Source organism: Oryctolagus cuniculus, chromosome 18 (assembly GCF_964237555.1).
Source record: "Oryctolagus cuniculus chromosome 18, mOryCun1.1, whole genome shotgun sequence".
NCBI classification, from domain to species: Eukaryota; Metazoa; Chordata; class Mammalia; order Lagomorpha; family Leporidae; genus Oryctolagus; species Oryctolagus cuniculus.
In genome coordinates, this window is record NC_091449.1 from 66,028,152 (window position 1) to 66,055,953 (window position 27,802).

Consider the following 27,802-nt stretch of genomic DNA (forward strand, 5'->3'; position numbering starts at 1 on the left):
CCTTGCTCAGCGCGGCGGAGGCGGCTGGCAGCTCCTCTGGGCCGGGGGCGTGGCTGGCGAGAGCAGGAGGGGGATTCGCTTTCCGCCTTCCAGCTAAAGGAAACCACTGAGCAACACCCGTGTCTCCTCGCGCTGCCCAGCAAGCTGCCGGAAACGAAGATGGTTATCAGTCCTGGTATCTGAGTACTGGGAAAAGCACCTGGAGTTCTCCTGGTGCCGAGGTCTCTGTGTTAGCTCAGCCTCTCGGAGCGTCCAGGTGTTTCGTGTGGCTTCCCTCCAGGTGTGTGGGGCTCGGCGAGGACGCCCTGCCTCGCACACAGGGCCGTGCCCTCTGCCCATGGGGCTCCTCCCTGCACCCACCTTGGTTATTTGAGATCTCCTAGAACGGGGGTGTGATACCACCTGTCGACAGCAGGAGGCGCTCTCCAAAGGTCAAGCCTCTTTCCCTAAGAATCCCTGAAGTGCAAGGTTCTGACTCCGTACAGCGCCGCCTGCTCCGTCCGCCTGGCAGGTTCCGGGTCTGTTCAGTGAGTTTGCTGCACAGCGAAGCGTCCACAGTAGCCCAGACTGGAAGCCGCCCGAGTGCCCTCCCGCAGGAGGACAGAGAAATTAGTTGCGAGGTGCTCGTGCAGGGGGCACTGGCAGCGCCCGTGGCAATTAGGGAGCCTTGCGCCTGCACCTCAGGCGTGGACCTCCCAGCAGTGAGCGGGACAAGAGGGAGATGCACAATCATCACCATCTTGGTCCCATTTAAACCTGACAGCAGTGGTGGGAACCACGCCCCTCAGAGCGCGGTGGCGCGGGGAGCTTGCCGGCAGTGTGAGGTCTCTCGGGCTACAGCGGCACGTCAGCTGCGACCGTGGGAGCTGTGCACCTCCCACGTGGCGCTTCCTGCGTGTCTTACGTCCCCAAGGTGCACCTGTTCCAAGCTCTGACTCGCCCCTCCCCTTTCCGCAGATCGATGGACACTCTGAGCTGCAAGCCGTTGAGAAGGCCGTGGTCGCCCTGCCACCCGGGGAGGCGTGCAAGTACCACCGAGAGGAGCTGGCCCGGGCGTTTGACGTGAGAATGCACACCTGCTGCCAGCGTGGCCGGGGTTGTAGGATCCGGAGGAAGCAATGCCCCGCCCCGAGGCTGCTTCACGCGTGTGCTGTGGCTTTGCTGTTGTCACCGGGAAACAGCGCTGACAGCGAAGTTTCTGATTCCCGGGGGGAATCTCCCTGCGCCGTTGTGCCTGCAGCCCCCCTCACGCCGCAGGAACCCCGCATCCACACGCGTGTGCCGTTCCTCGTGGCGAGGGCGTCGGAGCGCAGGCGCCCGCCGAGTTGGATCTGATTTCTGCATCCCACACTGGGCCATCCGCTGCCAGCGACTTCGCTTTTATGACTCCCAGCGTGGCAGTTACTGAAAATCAAATCCCCACCAATTTTTAACAATGTTTATTTTGTTTGTTTGAAAGGCAGAGTGGTGAGGCGGGGGCGGGGCCGGGGCCAGGAAGAGGGAGAGGGAGAGGGAGATCTTCCATCTGCTGGTTCACTCCGATGGCCGCAACAGCCAGGGCTGGGCCAGGCTGAAGCCTGAAGCCTGGAGCTCCATCCGGGTCTCCCACGTGGGTGGCGTGGCCTTGCACTTGGGCCATCTTCCCTGCTTCCCAGGTGCATTAGCGGGGAGCTGGGTCAGGATCGGAGCGGCTGGGACTGGAACTACTGGTGCCCCAGTGTGGCGCGCCAGCTCACAGGTGGCTGCTTAACCCGCTGCACCGCAACACCGGCCCTTCCAAAAAGGTTTGCAGGGAGTTTGAGTTCCCGGCAATGCAAGGGAAAAACCCCATCCCACGAAGCACCCGTGGACGGTGCCTGCTTTGATTTTAATTTACTTAGCAACCTGGACAGGTTGACCCGTGTGTGTGTGCCAGCACATGTGTGCACACGCGTGTGGGCACTCAGAACCCTCCAGGCTTAGGAGGAGCGAGTAGAAAGGCGGCGGCACCAGGATCTCGGGGAAGCTGGAGTCGGTGCCTCAGGCCGGTCTTGCCTGGAGAGTCCACGGAGTTGCTGTCCGACTTGTGGGCATTCAGAGACGGGGAGGGAACGCCTTTTCCCTGCCTGGGCGATGACTTGGTCTTGCTTCCCTGTTTGGAAGAGTCCGGAAGTCAGGTCGGCGTTCCCCGGCGCCTGCCGCTGACTTGGGGAAAGCCAGAGCCGCCGGTTCCAGATGGCGGCGCTTGTCTGGGGCGCCTGGCCCCGCACCGGCCCCGGTCACAGTGGCAGCCGCTGCGGTTTCTCAGCCCAGGCCTGCTCCGCCCTGCGACAGCCGGCTCTGACGGGCGCCTCCACATCTTCCCCTCCTGTAAAACCCAGCCCCCCGCCTCAGCCGGCCCTGAATGCCCTGGAAGTGGACTCGGACACACGCGTCCTCCTGTGGCTGTTGCACGTGACGTCCTGTGCCTAGCACGGCTCGGAATCTGCCTCCTCCTCGGGGCCGAGGGCCGTCCACGGCACCGATGCCCCCCGTGCACTCCCTGCCCGGGGCTTGCCTGGCGAGGTCTCAGAGCCCCACTTTCAGTCCCTAATGGTGCAGCCCCAGCGTTGTTCTCTGTTTAATTTCTTGAGGAGCTGCTGGACTGTTTTACATCCTCAAGGCCTAAGTAAATTAAAAAGAAAGGGGCTGACATTGTGGCGTAGCGGGTGAAGCCACCGCCTGCAGTGCCGCCATCCGTATGGGTGCTGGCTTGAGTCCCAGCTGCTCCACTTCCAGTCCAGCTCCCTGCTAACGCTCCTGGGAAAGCAGCGGGAGATGGCCCGTGCCTGGGCCCTGCCACTCACAAGGGAGACCCGGATAGAGCTCCAGGCTCCTGGCTTCAGCCTGGTCCAGCCCCAGCCAATCTGGCCACTGAGGAGTGACCCAGCGGATGGAAGATCTCTGACTGCCCTCCCTCCCTGCCTCCCTCTCCCTGCCTCCCTCTCCCTCCCTCCCTCCTCCTCCCTCCCTCCCCCTCCCTCCCTCCTCCTCCCTCCCTCTCCCTCCCTCCCTCCCTCTCTCTCCCTCTCCCCCTCCCCCTCCCTCCTTCCCTCTCCCCCCCCCCCCCTCTCTCTCTAACTCTGCCTTTCCAATAAGGTAATCTGGGGAGGGTGGGAAATGTGTGGTCCTGCATTCCCAGAATTCCGTACTATAGGTCCACATGGTGCGCCTCAGGCCGGGGCCGCCTTAGCGGCTGTGACTGTGGGGTGGCCCTGGGGTCCAAGTCAGAGCTGGCTGCTCCTTTCCCTCCCCACTGCCGCCATCTGCCCCCGGGATGTGACCCTGCCACACCGCGGTGGACGCGCCCTGTCCCCTGCAGTGGCTGCCTGAGTGGAATCGGCGACTCGGGCGCCTGCTCCTGGCAGGTGCACCCTGAGCTCGCGCCTGCCCGTGTCCCTCCAGGTGGACTTGCGTACCGGGCTGTCCGAGTCCTCAGTGACGCAGCGCAGGCTGGTCCACGGCTGGAACGAGTTTGTCGCCGACAACACCGAACCTGTGTGGAAGAAATACCTGGAGCAGGTAGGACCACAGGTGTTGTCGTTGGTATTACCCAGCGGCCGCCAGGAAGGGCAGGGCGGCACTCGCTCTTTCAATATTGACCGAGGGTGTCCCCCGGCAGGTCCCGCCCGTGTGGGACAGGTGCACTAGGGACAAAGAGGCTGCCTCCCGCTTCCTGCCAGCGAGAGGAGCCAGGCGCCGGCCGCGTAGCACCCAGGCAATCATGGTGACTCGGGGCACTCGCCATGCGCCCGGCACATTGCCGGGTGGTCAATCAGTGGGGAGGCGTTAACCTTGGCCGGCTCCTACTCCACGTCTGCCCGTGAAGAGGAAGCAGGGCATGGGAACGCCTCCCGGGTATCCCAGTGCTGCCTGGGCTCCTGATGCCAGCTGCCCTGCTCGCCTGGGTTCAGGCGAACGAGAAGTGGGTTGTGAGGATGAGTGTGGCCCGGTGCTGCCCTGGCGTCCAGACTGAGCACGTCCTGGGTGTTGGCTGCAGCCCACGCCCCAGGTCAGGCAGCAGCAGGTGACAGCGCCGGGCGGCTGACTGCAAGGCCCCCGCCTCCCTCGCACTGCCTGGGGCGCGGCGTGCTGCGGAGTGGGCAGCGGACACATCCACTGCCTGGAAGCCGTGGGGAGGAGGAGGGACGGGGCAAGTCCCACCCACACTCAGCACCCCGCCCCCGCCCAGGCCAGTTCACATGGAGGAGTCGCTGGGCAGAATCTCCCGCACGTAGAGTGCCGCAGTTTCCTGACCTGGCCGCCATCCCTCTGTGCCTCTGACCTGCTCCGGTCTCCAGCTGCCTTCCTGTCGACTCCTGGGGTGAACTTTGCTGAGTGGCCTGTCAGGGACCCATCACCACCCTCCTGAAGCACCCTCTCTGTCCAGTCTCCGGTCTCCCTGTCGTCCCTACCCCCTCCCCTCGGAGCCAGCGCCCTGGGGCCTTATAGAAGCAGCGTAGGCATCCCGGTGCACAGGGGCCCTGGCTGGCCCTGCGGCTTCCTGAAACCCAGTGTTGGGCACAGCCAGTGGAGGCTCAGCCCTGAGGCCCAGCCCCGCCCCTCCCCCTGGATGTCCCCTCCCCCCTGCCACCCTTGGTCCTGTTGGAGCTGTTCTGGGCCTCCCTGTGTGCCGAGGGCTCTTGTCCAGCCCCCAGCCACGGCCTCCCCAGAGCGCGTTCTCTCCAGTTTCTTGTGCGCGGGGACGAGTTGGTTTGCCTGACGCCTTGTGGGTTCAGCAGGATCGGAAGGGTGCCCCTGGTGGCTGGGTCTCCTGGTGCAGGTGTGGACAGGGCTCTGGTCTGTGCTGCTCGGCTGCTTCCTGGCACTCGGGCCCCTGCAGGGGTCATGACTCTGTGGCTGGCTTGTCCCGTGATGGCTTGCCACACACCCGCGGCGGCCTCACCATCTGCTTCCTGGGGTACCTTTAGGAATGCCACCTCACTCGGGGCCTCAGTCTCGCTCTCCACCACCCCACCCCTGCCCCACATACTGCCCCTGTTAGGGTCCCGTGGCCTGGCTGTGTGACCCCGGCGAGGAGCCGACACCCTGGAGCTCTGAGTTTCCTGACCGGCACATGAGACCAGCAGGTGGCGCTGCTGGAAGCTGGCCCTGTGGAGGACGCTTGGCACGCGGCGGTGCTTAGCCAGCGCCGGCCCCTCCCGCCATCACCCCCAGTGCCTGCCCTGGGTCCTTGGTGGCGTGCAGCCGGCAGGAGCTCAGCTCAGGGCCCTGCTGACCCGGATGAGGATCTGCGGGCAAACCTGCCGGCGCCTCGCTCAGCCTTCACGCGGGAGGAGTCGGCGTCCCCGCGGCTGCAGTCGCTTCTCCCGCCTGACTCCGTGGCTGCTGTGCAGTTTGCACAGCGCCGGCCCCTGCTTAGGATCAGGGTGCGAGCACACACACACGCACACGCACACGCACGCACACACATGCACACACTTGCACACACGCATGCACACACCCACGCTGCAGCGGAGACTCTGAGACATTGTATCCTAAGCGCTTTCACACAGCAGCTCACAGACAACGCCAGGGTTGGCTGGTGGTCTCCTTGCCCGTGGGAGCCCCTGCCCTCGCCAAGAAGCCCCTGGCGTCCCTGGGCCAGCTCTGTCCTGGGGGCTCGGGTGCAGGTTTCAGGGCGGGGCTCTCCTGCAGGCCCCTGGGGTTGACCCCCCCCCCCCGTGTCTCAGACCCCCCGGGCCTGGCTCCCCACAAGCCGGCTTTGAGCTACGCTCCTTCCGCAGGTGTGACAGCTCCCATCCTACCGCCTCTGGCTCCGGAAGGGCGCGGGTGGGAAAAGGCCCCAGGGGACGGGCTGCTGTGCCTCGAACCCTGAGCTGGCTGCCATCCTCGTCTGACGGTGTTCACTAGTGCCTTCCGTGTGCTCGTGGCGCCCACCGACCAAGCACCTGCTGTGTGCCGGCCCCCGCACGAGCTGCTTCCCCGTCGTCAGGGCACTGAGTGCTCACAAAGGCTTGGAGAAGCTGGGGTCTCCGAGAGCTTTCAGGATGGTGGAGACGGAACTGGAACCCCGGTTCATGAGCTCCTGCCCGTGTGCCCCACGGTGAGGCCAGGACCCCGGGACAGCCACGGTCCATGTCTTGGGAAGGTTTAGTTCCAGCCGTCAGTGGAGAGAAGTTGACAGAATCGTGGCAGATGCGTAGCTCAGAAGTAGAGCCGTCTCTGGGCTGCTGGGTCTTAGAGAGCTGGAGCGATGGCTGTGGCAGAATCGGGGCCAGCGGATGAGTGCCACAGAGCGCGCCATCCGTCACTGAGAGGAGTCAAACCTGGCGGTGCGGGGGATGGGGAGGGTAAGCCCCTCCATGCGTGGCACCAGCACGCTGCTCGTGTGCTGAGTTTCCTGAGCGGCGTGCGTCACGCATCTGACCACATTTCCCTCTTTGCCTTGGTTGCTGGGAAGCTCAGAGCCCCACACACAGCCCTGCTTGAACAGCTGTGACTCGTCTGTTGATACTTTGATTCCGTCCCTCATCCCGATCAGGGGTGGGCGCTCCCTGATCCTCCCTCCTCCCGTGTGCACCTCCCTTCAGTTCCCTGTCACTTGAGCCGCCAGCAGGTGTGTGTGTGAAATGAACAGGCAGATGGAGAAAACAAGGCCGTAGACCTCGTTTGTGGGAAATTGTCCTAAGAGGGGAAACTCGGAGGCCCCGGGCTGCTGCGGGAGCAGGGGGTGTCCACGTTTGTGTGGTTGCAGGGGACGTGGTTTGAGGGGCTGGCGTGGCGAGAGTGAGCCCCGCCCGTGTGGGGCCAGGGCCGCCTCCCCGGCTGACCTGAGCCGGAGCGCATGGAGGTGTGGCCTGGTGGAGGGTCAGCGTCCTGGTGGGAACGGTGCCAGGATGACCGTGGGAGGCGCGAGGACCCACGCCCTGCCCGTCGCCTTGCAGTTTAAGAACCCCCTGCTCCTGCTCCTGCTGGGCTCCGCCTTGGTGAGCGTCGTCACCGGGGAGTACGAGGACGCCGTGAGCATCGCCCTGGTGAGTGCCGGGGCTGCCCGCGCCTCTGCTCGCTGCTGCTGTGCCGGGAACAGAGTTCGCTGTAGGGGGAGAAAATGTAGCACAGTGGGGCCGGCGCGGTGGCTCACTTGGTTAATCCTCCGCCTGCGGTGCCAGCATCCCATATAGGTGCCGGCTTCTAGTCCCAGTTGCTCCTCTTCCAGGCCAGCTCTCTGCTGTGTCCCAGGAAGGCAGTGGAGGATGGACCAAGTGCTTGGGCCCTGCACCCCATGGGAGACCAGGAGGAAGCACCTGGCTCCTGGCTTTGGATCTGCGCAGCTCGCCAGCCATAGCGGCCATCTGGGGCGGGGGGTGGCCCAACGGAAGGAAGACCTTTCTCTCTGTCTCTCTCTCTCACTGTCCACTCTGCCTGTCAAAAGAAAGAAAGAAAGAAAAGAAAATGTAGTGCTGAGACAGAAAGTCAGAAAGTGCGTCCTTGGTGATGACTGAGTGGACCGGAGAGGTGGGTGGGACTGAGAGATCCTGCGTCCACCGCCTCACTCCCCAGATGCCCACAATAGCCAGGACTGGGCCAGGCCGAACCCAGGAGCTGGCAGCCCACTCTGGTCTCCCACGTGGGTGGCAGGCAGCGTCTCAGGCACGGGAGCCACCGTGAGCAGCAGCAGCCGGAAGCCGGGGAGGTGCTCGGAGCGGCGCTGCTCCAGCGTCCACCGCACACGCTTCCTGTGCCGGCCGGAGGCAGAGCGCGGCTGCCGCTCTCGGGGATGCCGCTGGCTTCTGCTTGGCTGCTGCACGCGGCGTTGCAGGCAGTTCCTTTCCCGCTCCCGGGACGCGGGCTCTGTGGTGTGCTGTGCACATGCACGTAGCAGAGCCCGAGGTCCTTAATGCATCGCCCGGGGAAACCCCTGAGCACCTTTCAAGCAAGCCCCTCAGCTGGACTGCCCCCATAAGACGGTGACGGTCTTTGGGCCGGCGTTTGGCCTCGCGGTGAAGCCACCGAGTCCCCTGGGTTTGAGTCCAGCTCCGCTGGCCGCTCCAGCTTCCTGCTATGAGCAGGCTGGGAGGCAGCGGCCATGGCTCACGCTGTGGGTGACTTGGGTGGAGTTTCCTGCTCTCAGCCGGCCCAGCCCTGGCTGCTGGGAGCACCTGGGGTGTGAACCCGCAGGGGAGCGCGCTCGGTCCTGGCTGGCTCGCGCTCTGCCTCGCAAATGAGCTCGCTGATGTGCACGATGCAGCGGAATCTCCCACACGCGTGCAAAGGTCTGACAGCCGCTTCTAAAGTCCCATCACCCCAGAAGGGAACCCCGTGCCTGTGCAACAGCAGGCGCCCCTCCCGGCAGCCCCCGGCACCCCCATGCCGCCCTCTGCCTGGGATCTGCCTGCTCTGGGAGGTACAGCACGGGGCTCCCAGGGCCCGGCGTCCTCTGAGCACCTGCCGGCGCTGTGTGCCCTCCCCTGTCTCGCTGAGCCCCGTGCACAGTCCACACAGCAGGGCTCGCAGCTTCTGCTCCGGGGTGGGGGGTGGGGGTTCCGGGGCTGCCTCTGCTGAAGCCGGGTGACACTGCCTGCGAGGGGTTGAGGGCACGCGGCTGATACAGGGCCGTGTGTGCACCACACAACGCCACGTGTGCCTGCACGGAAACTGCTCAGCCGGCGCCCACACGCGCGACACTGGGGAGGGGAGCCTGGGCTGGATTTCCTGCCCCGGCCTTGGCTGCTTCCAGAGTGTCTGTGCCATGCGCTGCTTTTGCGTGGAGAAGGGAGACAGACCCTCTCACAGGTGCACCCGCCCCTCCCCAGGCCGTGCTCATCGTGGTCACTGTGGGCTTCATCCAGGTGTGTATTCCCTGGGGTCCCGGGCATGGGGGCTTTGGGGAGCGCCCACCTGGAACCGAGTGTCTGCTGTGCTCCCGCCAGGAGTACCGGTCGGAGAAGTCCCTGGAGGAGCTGAGCAAGCTGGTCCCTCCCGAGTGCAACTGGTAAGGCACAGCCCCGGCTCCCGTGTCCTCCAGACTTGGGCCAGGGTCTGGCTGGAGGGGTGTCCTGGGCGGTGTGTGTACTGGAGGGGTATCCTGGGCAGTGTGCGTACTGGAGGGGTGTCCTGGGCGGTGTGTGCACTGGAGGGGTGTCCTGGGCGGTGTGTGTACTGGAGGGGTGTCCTGGGCGGTGAGCACACTGGAGGGGTGTCCTGGGCGGTGTGTGTACTGGAGGGGTGTCCTGGGCGGTGCGCGCACTGGAAGGGTGTCCTGGCCAGTGTGCACACAGGAGTCCCGATTCCTCCTGGTCTCTGAGGGGTCGCACGGTGCTGTGAGTCCTCGGGCCGCCGCTCACCCTCTCTGGGCCCCCATTCTGTCAGCAGGGTCTACGTCAGGGCATGGGGTCGGGGAGCCAGAGCTTCCCGTGGGTCCTCAGAGGGTGTGCTCAGAAGAGGGGCGGAGCCAGGGGTGGCAGGGGCACAGCCCAGATCACCAGCAGGTGCCAAGAGAAAGCCGCCAGCAACGGCTGCCTGCTCTGCCCCCCCAGCGCCGGCTGAGGTGGTCTCCGGCCAGGCTGCCTTTCCCGAGGACGCGCTGCTTCAGATAAAGCGACGGGCGGACCCCGCGGCCGTGGCCCTCTGAGGGGCGGGAGGGCCGGCGACTCCCCGCAGTCTGCCTGAGGCGCCCCCGAGCCCGTGCTGGGCAGGGGCAGGGGCGCAGGGACAGGAAGTGCTGTCCTCACGGAATCTCAGCCTGGAGGGGCTTGTGCATGTGTGTATCTGTGTGTGACTTGGTGTGCATGTGTGTGTCTCTGTGCTTGTGTGTGCATGTGTGTGTCTACATCTGTGTGTGTGTATCTATATCTGTGTGTCTCTGTGTGTTATATATCTGTATATCTGTGTTCCACACAGAGGGAGGGGTCTTTGCTCCCGGTGGCTCCAGCCTTCGCCCCCTCGTGTGGCTGCACAGGTGCCCGCGCTTGGCGGCAGCCCGGGACTGGTGCAGGACTGCGCGTGCGTGCACAGGTCCTGGTGCTGCTTTCTCCTCGCACACGCTGAGCCTTCGGCCGTCCTGCAGCGTGGGCACCACCGCCGCGCGCAGGCAGACAGGGAGCGTGGCCGAGGCGTTCGTAGGCAGGCGGGGACGACCGCATCCCGTCTCCAGGGCCGGCGGCTGGGTCCCGTGTGACCTGGGGAGGCCTCCACCACAGCCTGTCTTGTCTGCTAGAAGCCCCGCTGGGGAGGGAGCGGCCCCACGCTGAGCTCCCTGGTTGGGTGGGAGGCCACAGCGCGATTGACATGGCCTGAGGAGCCCACCTGCGGCTGCAGTACCGCTCCGGGCCTCGCGGGGGCGCTGTCTGCATCGGTCGTGTCCCCCGGAGCCGCTGTGAAGGGTTTGCAGAACTGGGGCGGGCAGCACGCAGAGCCTGGCCCCGCCGCTCCCTGCCGCCCCCACCCTCTACGGGGTCGTCAGATTCTCGGCGGGAACCGGGGAGGTTGGACCCCTGGACCAGTGGGGAAGCTTCGGCTACCTGCAGACTGGAGGTGGTTTTGGAACGCGGCAGGTGCATGAAATCCAAAACTTAAAGCCACACAAAACTCAGAACGAACAAACCTGACCCCAGCCTGCGGCCAGTGCCGCAACACGGGGGGGCTCCTGCCTGACATTGCGACAGGAGCTGAACGCGGGGTGTGTCTGTGACAGGAGCGCTAAGAAAGGGCTAAGATAACGCAAGATGGCGCCCAGGGCCCGCTCCCATCGCCCCGTACCCTGCCGTCCTCAGCTCGGCTGTTTAGTTCTCTGGTGGCTCCCCTTCTGGTCCCCCGATGGCTGCCACAGCCGCAGGCATCCCAGCCAAACCTGCAGAGAGCCTGCAGAAGACAGTGTGCGTGTGCACGGGCAGCGTGAGGAGACCTTTGTCACACGCCCCCATCTCATAGGCTCGTGCTTAGGCCCATCACAGGCAGAGGGCGGGACCATGCTGGTGGTCTTCTCTGGACACGACCACTGCCTGCAGCCCGCGGCTGTGGGTTCAAGGGGGACGCCCGACCGAGGCTGTGTTCCATGGAGGAGGAAGGGAGTGGGAGTGTCCATACCAGCACTGCGGAGACCCTGAGACAGAAGGGGCGGCGTGTGGCGTGGGGCAGTGGCAGGAGGCCGGCCCCGCCCTGCAGCGGAGCCTTGGGGTTTGGCTCCAAAGTCACAGAAATCCACCAGGGCTTGCAGTGGCCAAGGCTTGATGTGCTCTGGGTCCTGGCCGCCCGGGCAAGGTGAATCCAAGGAGCCGGCAGGGTCGCAGAAGTCCAGCGGGCATGGACAGGCTGGCACTGAGCCCGTGCCGTTGGGCAGGGTTGAAGACAGAGGGGTGGCCTTCAGAAAGGGCGTCCCGGCCTTCCTGGGCGTTCCAGGCCTGGCAGGCTCTGTCCCCCGGCTTCCGCGGTGGCTCTGCACCCCAGGGCCGCTCACTGCCAACTCCCTTAGGGCCGTCAGAGCCACTGACCGAGACCTGCAGAAACTTCCAGAAGGCATATGGCCCAGCCTTGTGTGCCCAGGCCGGGGACACAGCCTAGCCCTGCTTGTCAGATGAGGCCCAGGTCGCACGCTTACCCCCAAAGTCTTGTAGAATGTGTGAGTTTACAAGTAACCCCCCCGTGACAGCTCAGGGGCTTGTCGGTGATTGCGAGGAAGCAGCGTGTTTTATCTGCCCCGAGTTTATCCCAGTGCGTAAAGTGGGTGTCCGCAGGGCTGCTTTTGCCTTCCATGCCTTCCGGTGCAGCCTGAGAGAGGGGAGGCTGCAGCACCTGCTGGCACGAGACCTGGTTCCCGGGGACATCGTGTCTCTCTCCGTCGGAGACCGGATCCCTGCGGACATCCGACTCACAGAGGTGAGCAGCCGGGCTGGGCGGGGGCAGGACGTGCACGCGGTGCTGGGCTCACTGCAGGTATGCGTGTGCACACATGCATGCAAGCTTGCGCACAGGTGCACATGTATGTGCACACACGTGCATGCACACACACACATGTGTACACACAGCAGCCAGGAAGCTGGCCAGAGCGCTGGATTCACGCGTGCGGCCCTCAATCAGCATTTCGCACGTTCGTTCTCACGTTCACCGGAAGCCCAGCAGATCTGATTGTGTGATTGTGTAGAGTGGGTCGCGGCAGCCCCTCACGCCGGAGGTTCCGTGGCCCAGTTAGCCAGGTCCAGCGGAGCCATGCATGACAGCGATCTGCTCCGTGCGCCCTTCCAAGAACGCGGCAGTGTTGCTCGGATGCTTAGCGCCGGCCGGCTGAGCCCGGTTCTCCTGCCGGATCGGTACAGAGGTGAGCCAGGCCCGCAGGTCTCTGCTGTGGTGCTCAGGTGATGGCGCGACGGGTGGAGGCGCAGAGAGACCTGGGTGTGAGGCAGAGATGGGGGCCCGAGGGCCGGCGGCGTGCAAACCTGACATCCAAGCCCCAGTCCCGGCTGGCACGTGTCTGCCCGGCCCCCGCCTCCCAGTGTGGGGCGCGTGGACGCAGCTGTGGAGAGCCGGCTCTGGAGGACGGCTGGGCAGCCGGCCTGAGGGTCCCCAGGCCTCTGGGAGCTGGGCTCCGCCTGGTCGGGGAGGGGTGGTTCTGCAGGCCCAGGCTGTGCTCCAGGTGCCGGGCGGGTGGCTGGAGGGATGCAGGCTATGGAGGAACAGGCGGCAGTGCCCGGGCCGAGCCTCAGCCTGGGTTTGAGCCCTGGGTCCATCGCTCACTCTGTGGCCTGGAGTGGGCCACTTATCCCCTGAGTGCCGCAGTTGTCATCTGTAAAGTGGAGGTGACAGTGCCCACGGGGAGCTGGTAAGATTAAATGGCTGCTTGTGTGCCGAGTGCTCAGAGCAGCTCCCGGCCTGGCAGGGACGGTGAGTGCCCGGTGTCACGGCCGTGGCGTGTGCAGGGCTCTGAGGATCCCTGGTTGGGTGTCCTGGCCCTGCGTCTCCGAGGGCGCGGCTGGGGCAGGGGCTCGCCTGGCGCAAGAGCAGCGGTGGCTCCGGGTGGCTCCCTTGCAGCCTGCACGGGCTTCCCGCGCCCTCGGCCTCGGTGACGCTGGTGGCGCCCCGGGTGCTGGTTGCACGCGTGTGCGGCCTCCCTCCTGTGTTCTGCAAATGCCTCTGAGTGGTTGCACCTTTGTTTGCGCCCGGGAACCCTGGTCCCGGTGAGGCTCTGGGGCCAGGAGCTCCCTGTGTCCCTTCTAAAACCTCTCAGGTCCAGGAAGCAGCAGATTTGCAGGAACTCTTAAAATCATCGCCCGATGTTCCTCGTGGGGAGGTGGGCAAGCCAGGAAACATTGTTTTATCTTTCCCGGGTTCAAACAGGGCAGAAGTTCTCGGCCAGACGCCAGCCTGGCACTGCCGTCCTGGGATACCACTCCCTACCGTTCCCGAAGTCAAAGGGGAACTGAACTGGGGCTCTCCGGGCTGCAGGGATGCTTTGTCTCGGATCTGGGTGGCGCCGGCTGTACGCCCTGCCCAGGAGCACAGGAGGTGGCCTTGGGCCGTCTTCAGCCGGCCGCCTCCTTGGCACCCCGAGAGCGTGGGTTCTGTGTCTCCCTCCTGGCCTCCCTGGCCCCTCCTCATCCTTATGTCAGGAGCCCCACTTGCCCGCTTTGCTGTTCCTCGGCCCAGGAGCACCTGTGTGGAGCCTCCGTCTCCAGCCCTTACAACCCCAGCAGGGGGCGCCGTCACTTCTCCCACGCAGCCCCTGGGGTCCCAGGGCAGTGGTGGAGGGGCCTGAACCGCGCCACCTGGCTCCGCCCTCAGCGCGGGGTTTCCCACGGCTGCCCCTTTGAGGGGCTGGACGACAAACTCACAGTTCCAGAGGTCAAGGCCAAACCCCAGCTGAGACAGAGCCCTGCTCCCCCCAGGGACTCCAGGGAGAGCCCCTTCCTGGAAGCCGCCAAGTGCACGGCTCACGGGCCAGCTTGCTGCGGCTGCCAACGGCTGACACCTCTCTGAGCTCCTCCTCGCCCGATGAGGACCCTCGGGATTCCCCTGGGCCCCGGGAGCGTGCAGGTCACCTCCCGTCTCCCCGCCCTTGCTCGCGCGGAGACCTGCCAGCGAGTTCTGAGGACCAGGACACGGGCGTCCCGGGGTTGGGGGCAGGCAGGGTGTTTCCAGGTGTGTGGACAGACAGGCACAGAGCCCAGCCCCACGTGCAGCCCTGCGGGGCCCTCCCCGCTTCTCCGCCTGCCAGCTGCCCCCCGGCCACTCGCCTGTCCCCACGCTCCCTGCTCGCTCATTCAAACACGAGCTTTTAGGCTTTAGACTCACCCAGGGCTCCAGCTGCCCCACCCCGGCCCCTCCGTGGTTAACGCCCTGCCCTCCTGCATCCCTTAGGATGCCTGGACCGGGGGTGCGTGGACCAGCAGGGACCACGCATGCAGGTCAGACAGCCATGGTTTTCCCTGCTCCAGGACTCCCCGGGATGGGAGCAGTCTCCCTCGGCACCTCCCACTGGGACAGCCTCTGACCCCCTCATCTCGACGACCTGGATGGTGTTGGGGTGCCCTGGCTGGGGACTTTGTAGAATGTCCCCCAAGCCCCCTCCTGTGGTCTCCCCCAGTGGCTTCTCTGGGCCCCTCCTTGTCCCCAGAGGGAGCCACGTGGGCCTCAGGGGCGGCCTGGAATGCAGGTTTGCAGGGGACACGGCCCCTCCCCACCCCCACCCCCAGGGGGACTGCCCGGGAGGACGGGTGAGCTGGCGGCTGAGCACGTGTTGGAAGCTTGTGACTGAGTTTAGAAAGCTTCGTGCTCTAGAGCACCCCCAGGCCCAGTGGGAGAGACGCTGGCCCACGCTGGCCCTCTCCAGATGGGCCTGGACCCCGTGTCCTCGTGGTTCTCGGCATGGTCTGGCCACGGGTGGCTCTGGCGCCGGTGTGTTCCCCAGGCCAGGTCTCTGCTCGGCCGCCAAGCTGTGGCACCTTCATAAGAAAGTTCCGTGCCTCCGTCTCCCTCTTTGCACGGTGAAGAAAATGCTGGCAGCTCCCACGGGGTGGGGAGCGAGGACCACGGAATGAGCCGGGGGTGAGCCCAGCCCCGGCCTGATGCTCCCGGCGCCCCCTTCTCCTGCCTGGTGGCGGCTCTGGTGCTGCACTGCCCCACATGGCCGCTTGGTGACCGCACCCCGGAGGCCCAGGCGGGGCCAGCCGGCATCCCCGAGCCGGTCCACGGTGGTGAAGGGGAAGGCGTGGGTGCCGAGAGGCAGACTCCAGAGCGGCCCTGGCTGTAGTGGGGTGAATTGGGTGTAGACTGATGAGGATGCGGGAGGAAGGTGTGCGAATCCGTGCTTCTCGAGAAGGCCCACGCATTGGAAGGTGTGTTTTTTTAAAAAAGATTTATTTATTTATTTGAAAGGCAGGGTGACAGAGGGAGACAGAGAGGCAGGGGTATATAGAGACACCCTCCATCTCCTGGCTCACTCCCCAGATGGCCACAATGGCTCCATCCGGGTCTCCCACGTGGGTAGCAGGGGCCATCTCCTCGGCCTTCCCGGGAGCACTAGCAGGGAGCTGGATGGGAAGTGGCGCAGCCGGGACTCGAACCGGCCCTGCGATCTGGGTCCAGTGTGGAAAGCAGCCGCTTAGCCAGCTGCACCACGGCGCTGGCCCCAGAAACCACAGTTCTGACACTCGTTCCATGATGGCAACGCGGTCCTTGTTTGGTGCCCACGAAAGCTGCCGACGCCCGAGTTCTGTGGCTGAGAGCCCACGCCCGCGGTCTTCCCCCTCGCCGAGCTAGGTCACCGACCTCCTGGTGGACGAGTCCAGCTTCACCGGCGAAGCCGAGCCCTGCAGTAAGACGGACGGCCCCTTGGGGGGCGGGGGCGACCTCAGCTCCCTCAGGAACATCGTCTTCATGGGGACCCTGGTGCAGCACGGGAAGGGCCAGGTGAGCGGGGAGGGGGCTCCCGGGGGTCCAGGCTGCCGCCGCCTGCGGGCTCCCAGCCTCAGACCTCGCACCTGTCTGTGCCGAGCAGGGCGTGGTGATCGGAACGGGCGAGAAGTCTCAGTTCGGAGAAGTATTCAAGATGATGCAGGCTGAGGAGGTGAGAGCCCGGGGTTTGAGACCTCCTAGGCCGCGGTCCCAGCCCCACCGGCCCACCCCCGTGTTTGCACGCGTGTGCGCCGTAAGCCCAGGCTGTTACTGTCAGCATTTCTCCACGTTTCCTCGAGGTGCAGCCCGGGACAGCAGCACACGTGCACCTCGGGTGCGGCAGTCGGCACTCGGCCTGCTGGTGGCCCCTCACACTGAGCCGGGGTGGGGGGGGGCACGGCTGGGCTCTTGTCTCTCAGACCCCCCCTTCCCTTGCAGACGCCCAAGACCCCGCTTCAGAAAAGCATGGACAGGCTGGGCAAGCAGCTCACCCTCTTCTCGTTCGCCATCATTGGTGAGTGCCTAGCTTCCTGCCGGGCTGTGCGGACGGCAGGGAGCCCTGTGCTGGGGCCGCTGCTCGGCCTCGTGAGGAGCCGGCTTGGGGCCAGGAGACTCCGACAGCCACCGGGGGGCTCTGAGTGAGCCCAGCTGCAGTGAGCGGCAGGCAGCCCCCACCCTGCGGAGGCTTCCCACGGGACCACATGCGCCTTGCTCCCCCCATATCCCATATGGGATGGCGGCATTGCAGGTGGCGGCTTTGCCCACTGGGCCACCACGCCAGCCCCAGCACAGAAGACCTCGGATTGACCTGGGAGAGCTGGCATCGGCCTTGCTGCCCTGGCCCGACCCAGCCGCCACTTCCCACAGTTCCCGCCTCCTCTGGTCTCCTTCCTGGATTTATTGCCCAGTGTTTGCTGAAACATGAGGCTGAAGCTCTCTGTCCTACCCGGTCCTGGGACAGCGCGGGAAGCGGGCTCCTCGGAACCCACCCTGCTGGACACAGCTGGTGCACTCAGTCCAACAAGAGGAGCCATGCTCGCTCACTCTCTCTGTGATGGATTGCTCATGTCTGCCGTGGACACAAGGGGGGCAGTGGCCGTGCCTGGCTGCTCGTTCGCTGTGGTTGGGGCAACACTGGCGGTGCAGAGAGCCCTGCCTGCCGCGGCCTCCTCTGTGTCGTGTCTGGTCCCCGGCCTGGCTTGTACAGCCGACAAGCCAAGAACACTTCTTTCTTTTTTTTAATGGCTTTTTAAAAAACCAAAGAAGGTAGTATTCACGTGAAACTTACCTGAAATTCAGGTACCAGTGTGGGTGAGCCACGTGTCCCTGTGACACGGGCCTGCCCGTAGCCATGTCGGCTACGGCTGCCTTTGAGCTCCAAGGCTGAGCGGCACTAGGGAGCATGGGCCCCAGAGCTGGCGCTGGACATCCACCGCGTGGGCTGGCACACAGCGGGCTGCTCACCTCTGCCGCGGGCCGCTGGGGTTGCTGGAAGGAGGCGGCGCTGTCCTAACTCTGAAACGAGAGCCTGCAGCCCTGGGTGAGAGCAGGGAGCGCCAGGCCCGTCCGCAGGCCACTTCCCTTTTACAGCCGGGGCCCTCAGGACGCCCGCGGTGTGAGCCCTGCGGCCTCAGGCTGACCAGGAGCATGGCCGAGGCAAGGCCCAGCCGCACCCCGAAGTTCCCGTGGCGACATTTCAGCACCTGCTCTGCAGGGCGCATCCCAGCCCGATCCGTCCTGGGGAGGCGCAGAGCGCTGGCCCCACTCAGCCTGGCCCCTCACAGGCGCCAGTGTGGACGGACAGGTCGTGGACTTAGGCGGACCTGTGAGCGGGCCCAGTGTCCCGCAGGGGTGAGGCCGTGGCGGGTATGGGCCCACTGCCCCGCCCCCAGTTCTCCTGGGGCCCCTCCTCTAACCTGTGTTGTCTGCATTTACGAGGTTTTCAGCCAAGATTTCATTTGACGGCTGAGTTCTGCGTTGATCACAGTATGCCAGAAAGTGAACTAACGATCAGATATTGTGGCGCCCCCTGGCTGCATACGCCTACACACGCACCCACACCCACAGGTGCCCCGCATGGCTGAGTTGCTCTTTTCTGTGTTTGTTTTTAAAGATTTATTTATCTGAGTTACAGAGAGAGGGAGAGACAGAGAGGTCTTCTATCTGTTGGTTCACTACCCAGGTGGCTGCAGTAGCCAGGACTGGGCCAAGTCGAAGCCAGAAATCTAAGTCCATACGGGTCTCCCACATGGGCACAGGGCCCAGGCACTTGGGCATCTTCCGCTGCTTTCCCAAGCACATTAGCAGGGAGCTGGATCAGAAGTGGAGCAGGTGGGACTGGACCCAGTGCCCACGTGGGATGCTGGTGTGGCCGCTGGCGGCTTTACCCCCTGTGCCACGGCAGTGGCCCCAGAGCAGATGTGCAGCCTCAGCCCCCTGCCCTCACTCTCGCTGCTTCCGACAGCATCGGCAGCCCTGGTTAAGGACTGGGAGTTACAGTTAGGACTGTGGCACTTTAAACCACGGGACAGCCCCAGGAGGGCTGCATGGTCGTGATGCCCATTTCACAGGTGAGAACACAGAGGCCACCGGGTGGCCCCGGCACGTGTCCACAGTGCTGGGTCATCTCGTGATGACCCAACACCCAGCACATCTAGGACCACCGTTGCCTTGAGGGTCCATGTGCAACAGCTCCTGGGTGCCTGGTGTTCGGTAGACATTTGGTAAATGATTGGTGACGGAGAAAATGCAACACTTAGGAGCACACCAGGCTAAAAGGATTTGAGTGGCAGCTGTCATTGGCCTCATCAGATATCGCAGTGGGGGGGTCCTGGTTCCACGACAGATGGTGACAGTTTGGGAATAATACATAAACCCCAGCTGTGAACTGAACTTGGGGCCAGCGCTGTGGCGTAGTGGGCTAAGCCTCTGCCTGCAGGCTCAGAATCCCCACGGGTGCTGGTTCGTGTCCCAGCTGCTCCCTGCTGTGGCCTGGGAAAGCAGAGGAAGATGGCCTAAGTGCTTGGGCCCCTGAACCCGTGTGGGAGACCCAGAGGAAGTTCCTGGCTTTGGATCAGCCAAGCTCTGGCCATTGCAGCCATTTGGGGAGCGACCCAGTGGATGGAAGACCTTTCTGTCTCTCCCTCTCTCTGTCACTCTGCCTCTCAAATAAATGAAATCTTTAAAAATATGTGTAAAGAAATAAGCTGAATTTGGACAAGCTTTAACCTTGCCTGGAAAGCAAGGCCAGGGTTTTTCTTACGGCTGTAGAAGCGACTTTCCTAAGAAGGAAGGAGCAGTGGGGGGCGCCCGAGGTCGGCCGTAGGCCGGTCATCCTTTCCTGCAGGGGCGTCGCCTGTCGGGGCCACGGCACTGCCGGGGCCCGGCTGAGCCTCGCGTCTCCCCCAGGTCTCATCGTGCTCGTGGGCTGGTTGCAGGGGAAGCAGCTGCTCAGCGTGTTCACCATCGGGGTCAGGTAAGGGTGCGTGGCCGGGCCTCGCCCGTCACCGTCACCGCGAGCCCTCCTGCAGGGGGCGGGCGGGGGAAGATGGCAGAGGCACCCGGACCACCCCCCCACAGCCGGGGGTCTGAGCGGTCAGTTACTGAATGAACAAAGGCCAGCGGCTGGGAGTCCCCTCTGCCCTGTTGGCCTGCGGGTTTGGCTCTTTCTGGCTGAGAGCCTGGGCCCCCGGCGCACCTGTCCCTGCCGCCTGCTAGCTAAGTGCCACTTGCGTTAGGCCCAGCTGCACACCCTGACGCCCGGGTCGTCACCTGATTGTCACTGCCGAGAGCTGCTCTCCAAACCAGGTCCCATCTGCATGAGCCAGCGTCTGGGACAGGGCTGTGTCTTGGGGGGCAAGGGGGTACAGTGCAACCCTGAAGCTGCCGTGGGAGGTGGGGGCTGGAGGACGGGCAGAGTTGAGGTCCGGGAGGTGTGAACCGGTTCTCTGTGCCGAGAGAGATGCAGGTAGAATTCAGGGCTGGCATCTGTGGGAAGTGGGGGGCAGGGCACTGGGACGAGGGTGGGATGGGAGACCCCAGTTCAGCCGGCCTGGCTCGTGGGGGCAGGCTGGCCTCCCCGTCACAGATCAGGGAGCAGAGGTGTGGGCTGACATGGCCCCCAGGCCACAGAAGGAGGGCGCTGAGGGACAGGCCCCATGCTGCTGCAGCCGTGGGCCACGAGTGCACCTGCTGGCCGTGCACCTGTGGACTGAGCGCCCTTGACCGTCCACGTACGTCATCCCAGCACTGGCCGGCTGGCACCAGTCGCCGCTCTCGTGGGGTCCTCGGGCCAGTGAGGAAAACCTGAGAGTGCCCGCTGATGGAAGTCACTGTGCTGGGCAGGCTGACGGGCAGGAGGGGCTGTGCCCCGCAGGGGCGGCCGGGGGGCGGGTTCTCTGAGCAGTAGGAGGCGGGGTGAAGGGAGACAGCAAAGGCATCCCAGGCATGGGGGTGGGGACAGGAAGGTGTGGGGGTGGGGACAGGAAGGTGTGGGGGTGGGGACAGGAAAGGCTGGGGTGGGGACAGGAAGGCGTGGGGGTGGGGACAAGAAAGGCTGGGGTGGGGACAGGAAGGTGTGGGGTGGGGACAGGAAGGTGTGGGGGTGGGGACAGGAAGGCATGGGGGTGGGGACAGGAAAGGCTGGGGTGGGGACAGGAAAGGCTGGGGTGGGGACAGGAAGGTGTGGGAGTAGGGACAGGAAGGTGTGGGGGTGGGGACAGGAAGGTGTGGGGTGGTGCAGGAAAGGCTGGGGTGGGGACAGGAAGGTGTGGGGTGGGGGCAGGAAGGTGTGGGGTGGGGACAGGAAGTGTGGGGGTGGGGACAGGAAGGCTGGGGTGGGGACTGGAAGGTGTGGGGGTGGGGGCAGGAAGGTGTGAAGTGGGGGCAAGAAGATGTGGAGTGGGGACAGGAAGGCGTGGGGGTGGGGACAGGAAAGGCTGGGGTGGGGACTGGAAGGCGTGGGGGTGGGGACTGGAAGATGTGGGGTGGTACGGGAAAGGCTGGGGCGGGGACATGAAAGGCTGGGGTGGGGACAGGAAGGTGTGGGGTGGGGACAGGAAGGCGTGGGGGTGGTGCAGGAAAGGCTGGGGTGGGGACAGGAAGGCGTGGGGGCCACGCCTGGGGTCAGGGAGCAGGAGACTCCTCCTGGGGTAGGCGGTTGGAGTCGGTTGGGTTGGGCCGTTCATTCTTTCTCCCTGCCCTGGCCGTGTCATTGGCACCCTCATCTCAGCATGGTGAGCCTTCCCCGAAGTCTTCAGGCTGTCCTGCCTTTTTTATTTGTTTTTTTGATTGATTGATTTGAAAGGTAGAGTCACAGAGAAAGAATTTTCCATCCAGTGGTTCACTCCCCAAATGGCTACAATGGTCAGAGCTGGGCCAGGCCAAAGCCAAGAGCCTGGAACTCCACGCAGGTCTCTCAAGTGGGTGCAGGGCTTGGGCCATTTTCCACTGCTATCCCTGATGCATTAGCACAGAGCTGGATCGGGAGTGGTGCAGCCGGGATTCGAACTGGCACCCAAATGGGATGCCAGCATTGTCAGAGGTAGCTTAACTCACTGCACCGCAGCACCAGCCCAGGGCTGTCCCACTTCTAAGACGGGCAGTGCGGGCTGGCCATTGCATCGAGGCAGAAGCGGGAGAGATGGGAGCCCTGGAAGGAAGAAGCCGGCGGACAGGCGTGGGCACCGCAGCAGGAGAGGTCAGCAGCGGCAGAGTGACCTGCACGAGGAGACCACCAGCGAGCCGGCTCTCAGCCGTGAGGGTCCCCGGGAGAGGGCATTAAACACGCGTGGCCAGCCCCTGCCTCAGGGACTCGGGGGGTGGGGTGGGTGGGCTGAGTGTGTTTCTAAGATGCTCCCAGGGCCGCTGATGGGAGCAGTGCCAGGAGCAAGCACAGCCTGAGCCCTGAGGCTGCCACAGCGCAAGGTGGGCAGGAACAGAACCAGGGAGGACCCAAGGCAGGCGGACGGCCTGCTCAGGTGGGGAGAGACCCGAGAGAGGTGGACGGCTCGCTCGGGTGGGGAGAGACCCGAGACAAGTGGACAGCATGCTCGGGTAGAGAGGGAGCTGAGACAGTTAAACGGCTCGCTTGGGTGGGTGGGGGGGGACCCAAGACAGGTGGACGGTTTGCTCAGGTGGGGGGAGACCTGAGACAGGCGGACGGCTCGCTTGGGTGGTGGGGGACCTGAGACAGGCAGACGGCTCACTTGGGTGGGGGGGGACCCGAGACAGGTGGACGGTTTGCTCAGGTGGGGGGACCTGAGACAGGTGGACGGCTCGCTTGGGTGGTGGGGGGGGACCCGAGACAGGTGGATGGTTTGCTCAAGTTGGGGAGACCTGAGACAGGTGGATGGCTCGCTCAGGTTGGGGGGACCTGAGACAGGTGGATGGCTTGCTCAGGTGGGAGGGGGGAAGAAATAGGCAGATGGCTTGCTTGGATGGGGAGGGACCTGAGACAGGTGGAAGGTTTGCTCGGGTTGGGAGGGAGCTGAGCCAGGCAGATGGCTTACTCGAGGGGGGGGGCAGTAGGACCCAAGGCAGGTGTGGCAGTGCGGAGTGAACCTAGAACCTTGGGGAGGCACCCAGAGAAAGCCGAGCTCTCGGAAGCCAGAATGTGGAAAACCTCCCTGAAGTAGCGCCCGTGTTCCGCCTTGCAGCACGTGACAAGTTCCACAGGCAAGAGAGGGTTGACTGTGTGCAGAATAAAGAGTGAGACCTCTCTGCCCCCTGCCCTCCCCCATGCTAGCTATCTCCTGTCCTGACTTTCCTTTTCATCCACTCTCCCCACTTGACCCGTGTGGCACACTTGCCCTTGAAAGAAAATATGTGCTCCGTTGAGTTGTTCCAGTTTTTGTCAGGTTAAAGTCACCCCGAAATCATGGAATCAGAAGGTGGGAATGGCAGAATGGCCAGGAAGGAGATTTTATAAAATAACTAAAATGAGGAGACTTTTCTTTTTGAAGATCTGTTTATTTGAAAGGTAGAGTTGCAAAGAGAGAGAGAGACAAAGAGGTCTTCCGTCCACTGTTTGCTTCCCAAATGACTGCAATGGCTGAAGCCAGGAGCCAGGAGCTTCTTCCGGGTCTCCCACGAGGGTGCAGGGGCGCAAAGACTTGGCCGTCTTCCACTGCTTTCCCAGGCGCATTAGCAAGGAGCAGATCAGAAGTGGAGCAGCCGGGATTTGAACCAGGGCCCATACGGGATGCCAGTGCCGCAGGCGGCAGCTTAACACACTCTGCCACAGTGCCGGCCCCGAGAGGATTGTTCTTTTAGAAACTTTGTCCTAATTCCCTGTGACACTGACGATGATCCGAGGGACTTTTCCTGGTCACTGGGGATCAGTTTTTACTGCTGTGAGCATAAGGAGGTGCCTGCCGGGAGGGGGCGCATGCCCGCCCCACACCCTGCGTGTTTGCCAAGCGCATCTGGCCAGCCTGTGCCGTGAAGCCGCGCAGAGGGCCTGAAGCCGGGCACAGCCCCTTGGCCAAACTCTGTAATCTCGGCTTCTGGAGCTTGTCTCTGCGTGTCCGTGGTCCCGGAGCCAAGGCTCAGCGTCTGGGCACGGGGTTTCTTCCGATTCCGAGACGCGCGATCCTGGTCACTCCTCTGGGATCAGGCTGTGCTCGTGAGTGACGTGGCAGGCAAGCACGGCACTGCGGGCTACGTGGCCGTGGTTGTTGGTTGTGTTCTTTCTCAGAGCTGTGCTAAGCGGTGGCGGCTTCCCTGGCCTGCACCCCTGTCTTGGTTCGTCCCCGGGGGGGACAGTTACTGCATACCTACAGTGCCTGGCTGGGTGTCCGAGTGCCCAGGGGCCCCACGGGGAGCTGTGGCCAGGAAGCAGTTGTCTGAGCTGTGCCTCTACTAAAATAATTGGAGTTCGCGTGTGAGAGGTGCTGGGTTTCTGGTTCCTCTGGGTCTCCAAGGAGTGGAGCTCTCCTCTGTGCTGTGGGCGGGGCCTGGGCACAGCCCTACCCCAGAGCCTTGTGCCGGGCAGGCTTGGTTCTCTGGGACACATCTCATGGGGCTGCCAGGGTCCCCGTCCACAGCTGGGAGTGGCCCCAGGAGCAGGGGCGGCGTGAGGCCCCTCCTCCCGGGACTTTCCTGATTGTTCTTGGACAGCGGAAGTGCCCGGTCACTTCCAGCCTCCCAAACAGGTGATCTGTAGAGAGCAGTTCTGCGCAGTGAAAACACTGGAGGTTTGGCACCCCCAGACCCGGGTGTGGCCACCGGTCAGAGGCTCGCTGGGGAGCGGGGTCCAGCGACCTCCCCCCGACCTGCCGACACCTCTCTTCTGGTCCCTGTGGCACCGGCCAAGGTTTAGGTTCCTTTGGTTTGAGAGAGAATTCGCACGGCTCCGACTTGAAGCCCGCACGACCGTCGGCTTCGACGCCTTTTCTCCCTCCCTCAAGGAGAAGCCCCACCCTCTCCCGCGGCAACCCCGTCTCCGTGGCTGAGGTCGGGGTCCCACACCGGCGCTCTGGCCCCTGCTTTGTCTCACTCGGCATCATGTCTCCAAGGCTCCTCCGTGCCGTGGCGGGTGTCCACACTTCCGTCCTTTCCACGGCCACGTGACGCGCCGCTGGCTGCGTGGCCACATGTGGCTCAGCCGTGCGCACACTGATGGACGTTTGGGTGCCAGGGGTTTCTTTCCAGAACGTTGAAAGGCGATGTTGAGGCACAGAGACGAGCAGAGTGCAGCCCAGTGATCGCCCACATGGTGGACAGTGGTGCTGCCAGCCCCGCAGGTCAGCTCACGGCCACTCTGTGACGTCATGGGGTCACGGCCACTCTGTGTCATCACAGGGACCACGGCCACTCTTGTGACATCACAGGGGTCAGCTCGCACCCCCACCCCCGATCACTGAAGAGCGGACCCTGGGCCCCGCCACACCACTTCAGCCACGGCGAGGTCTCAGCCGGAGCTGAGAGGCAGGAGGGCCCTGCTCACCCCACCTCGTGGGATTCCTCCACCCCAGTTCCCAGCCTCGAGAGAACCTCCCTGGCTCGGCCTGGGTCACGTGTTCTCCAGGCCTGGTCACGTGTGTGTGTGGGGAGGGGGTCCCGAGGTACAGGAGGAGCTGGAGGGCTGTCGCCCAGGACAGAGCGACCACGGGCAGCTGCGCCGGTTCCCTCCCTCCCTCATTTGCATCTGCGTCTGCTTCTCACGGGAGCGTCTGAGCTGGAGACCCCCCTCCCGCTGACGTCCCTCTTTCTGGAAGTTGCTTTCGTGGGGCACAGGCCTTGTCTAACAAATGGGAACAACGGAGAGTCCACTTCCAGCAGCAAAACACGGGCGCTGGTTCCCACTGGGATGTGAATGCCTGGGGGAGGGTCTGCGGGGGGGGAAGGTGCACCCCTGGTGGGTGCTGACAGGGGAGGCAGGTGCACCCCAGGTGGGTGCTGATGGGGGGGCAGGCAGGTGCACCCCAGGTGGGTGCTGATGGGGGGGGAGGGAGGGGGAGGCAGGTGCACCCCAGGTGGGTGTTGACCGGGGAGGCAGGTGTGCCGCAGGCGGGTGCTCACCAGGGAGGCAGGTGCACCGCAGGCGGGTGCTCACCAGGGAGGCAGGTGTGCCGCAGGTGGGTGCTCACCAGGGAGGCAGGTACACCGCAGGCGGGTGCTCACCAGGGAGGCAGGTGCACCGCAGGCGGGTGCTCACCAGGGAGGCAGGTGGGTGCTGACTGGGCAGGCAGGTGTGCCGCAGGCGGGTGCTCACCAGGGAGGCAGGTGGGTGCTGACTGGGCAGGCAGGTGCACCGCAGGTGGGTGCTCACCAGGGAGGCAGGTGCACCGCAGGTGGGTGCTCACCAGGGAGGCAGGTGAGCCGCAGGTGGGTGCTCACCAGGGAGGCAGGTGCACCGCAGGTGGGTGCTCACCAGGGAGGCAGGTGAGCCGCAGGTGGGCTGTGCTGCCTGGGAGGGGGATTCTGGGGGTGCAGCAACGTGCTTCACCCCATCGTCCCCGAGTCCATGGTCACAAGGCCTCTCTGACCTCCCCCAGCCTGGCCGTGGCAGCCATTCCTGAGGGTCTGCCCATCGTCGTGACGGTCACCCTGGTCCTGGGAGTGCTGCGGATGGCCAAGCAGAGGGTCATCGTGAAGAAGCTGCCCGTGGTGGAGACTTTGGGTAGGGCCCTGCCGAGGGGGCTGGATGGGGGTCCGGGGCCGGCAGTGGGGGTCAGCAGTGACGGCCCCCTCCCCCTCCCCCGCCAGGTTGCTGCAGCGTCATCTGCTCTGACAAGACGGGGACCCTGACAGCCAATGAGATGACCGTGACCCAGCTGGTCACCTCCGACGGGCTCCACGCCAAGGCCAGTAGCAAGCGTGTTTGTGAGGGTCAGCCTGGGGGCACCTGCAGAGCCTCTGCTTGCTGGGTGATGAGGAATTAGCTGGGTGGTTGCCCCCCCCCCCCCCCGTTACCTGCACAGGGCACAGGGTCCCGCTGGCTTCTGCCCCTCCCCCCTGCTGTTACCTGCACAGGGCACAGGGTCCCGCTGGCTTCTGCCCCCACCCCACCCCCGTTACCTGCTGGAGCTGAGCGCATGGCACAGTTGGAGTGCTCACAGCGCCCCCTCTGCTCCTGGGGTGACTTGACCGTGACCTCCCTCTGCATCCGTGAGTCCTGAGTGTGGTTTTCTGTCCTGGTTGGGTTTTTTCCCCACAAAACTTTGCCGAGTGAGGGGCCAACAAACGATGGCCGCAGGCCGGTGCTTGTTTGTGGAAACTGCATCTTGTGGGCGCCCTGTGTGGACACATAGCCCGGGGCTGCTTCACTCTGCTGCTGCGGGGTTGAGTGTCACCGCCCGCGGGGGCTGCACCTGTCTGCCTGCCTTCTGGCTCTGTGAGCAAACGCTGGCCCCACCCTGCTCTGGGACTCGGCGCTCTCCTAGGCCAGGTCCCCGTGCTGCTCACGGCCGCCTGTGCTACCTGCGGTGTCCAGCTGAGTGACCTTGCTGCCGCTCACCAGCGGCCCCTGCTGGCCAGTGAGGAACCCTCTCTGGGCGACGCCTCTGATCCTCGGAGGGTGTCCTTGGGCCGCATCCCCAGGCCGGAGGTTGTGGGCCCCACGGGAAACACGGTGCTGGCTGCTGGTGACCCCGCTTCCCCCGTGTGCTCTGCAGGTCAGCGGTGTTGGGTACAGTGGCAAAGGGACCGTCTGTCTAGTACCGACCAATGAAGTACTCAAGGAATTTTCCAACATCTCCGTGGGAAGACTGGTGGAGGTAAGCGTGCAGTGCACCATGGGAGGAGATGGGGCTACCGCCAGGGTCGCAGGGAGACGCAGTCAGTCCCCCTGGACCACCCCCAGAGTTAGGGTGTCAGGGCTGGCTCATGGCCCCTAAACAGGTGGGAGGGTGGGGGTAGGAGGGGAGCCAGGGCCCTCTGTCCTCGTCACCACCTGCTGGGGGTGCTGCCGAGTCACCTGCTCAGGAGCTGGGGGACCGTGATGGACACTTTTTGTGTGAGCTCCGCCCCCTCCACCCCATCCTGGCAGCTCACCAGGGCCCTCCCCGCTGGGCCCCGCCTCTCAGGGCCACTGCACCCTGCCCAGTGCTGTAGGTGGAGACGTGGGGGCTGGGAGAAGGGGTGTGAGTACCCGCAGCCAGGGTAGGAGGAAGCCGGGAGCCCCTGTTCTCTCACTGCCACTGCTTTTCATTTTCTGAATGTTGATGGTTAGTTGAGATGCACTCCATCCCCAGACCGCCCTTTTTGAAGTCTGCGGTTGGGAGGGGAGGTTAGCACACTCGTCACACAGTGCAGTCAGCACTACTCTCCGACTCTGGGGGGCTCTGTCCCAGGTGGAGACCCCGCGACCCCCGCCCACACCCAGAACCCCGGCGCAGCTGCCCGCAGCCCGAGTGGGAAGTAACTCCCCGCTTCCCGCGGGCACCACGGCTGTCCCCGGTCCCCGGGCCCAGCTCGACAAGCAGGCCCAGCC

The 27,802-nt window shown here is 64.4% G+C and overlaps 1 protein-coding gene and 1 long non-coding RNA gene across 4 annotated transcripts in view; one reads left to right on the top strand and one right to left on the bottom strand.

Moving 5' to 3' along the window:
* The window catches only part of ATP2C2 (ATPase secretory pathway Ca2+ transporting 2), a 55,058-nt gene that overhangs the window by 13,516 nt on the left and 13,740 nt on the right, over positions 1-27,802 (top strand). For 2 of the 3 annotated variants that reach the window (XR_007920058.2, XM_051847332.2), the window contains exons 2-14: positions 958-1,062; positions 3,424-3,540; positions 6,927-7,016; positions 8,796-8,831; positions 8,913-8,974; positions 11,748-11,856; positions 15,733-15,882; positions 15,971-16,039; positions 16,306-16,381; positions 19,276-19,342; positions 25,866-25,990; positions 26,077-26,174; positions 26,985-27,086. Coding sequence is in view for 2 of the 3 variants with exons in the window: in XM_051847332.2 (XP_051703292.2) it covers positions 958-1,062; positions 3,424-3,540; positions 6,927-7,016; positions 8,796-8,831; positions 8,913-8,974; positions 11,748-11,856; positions 15,733-15,882; positions 15,971-16,039; positions 16,306-16,381; positions 19,276-19,342; positions 25,866-25,990; positions 26,077-26,174; positions 26,985-27,086 (1,206 nt within the window). In the remaining variant the exon portion in view is untranslated. The remainder of the gene's footprint in view (positions 1-957; positions 1,063-3,423; positions 3,541-6,926; positions 7,017-8,795; positions 8,832-8,912; positions 8,975-11,747; positions 11,857-15,732; positions 15,883-15,970; positions 16,040-16,305; positions 16,382-19,275; positions 19,343-25,865; positions 25,991-26,076; positions 26,175-26,984; positions 27,087-27,802) is intronic. The other variant, XM_051847333.2, reaches the window with a different exon arrangement.
* Positions 1,459-3,573, bottom strand: LOC138846368 (uncharacterized). The gene is made up of 2 exons (XR_011383850.1): positions 3,438-3,573; positions 1,459-2,131 (listed from the first exon to the last, which is right to left on the bottom strand). It is a non-coding gene; the product is annotated as an uncharacterized lncRNA (long non-coding RNA).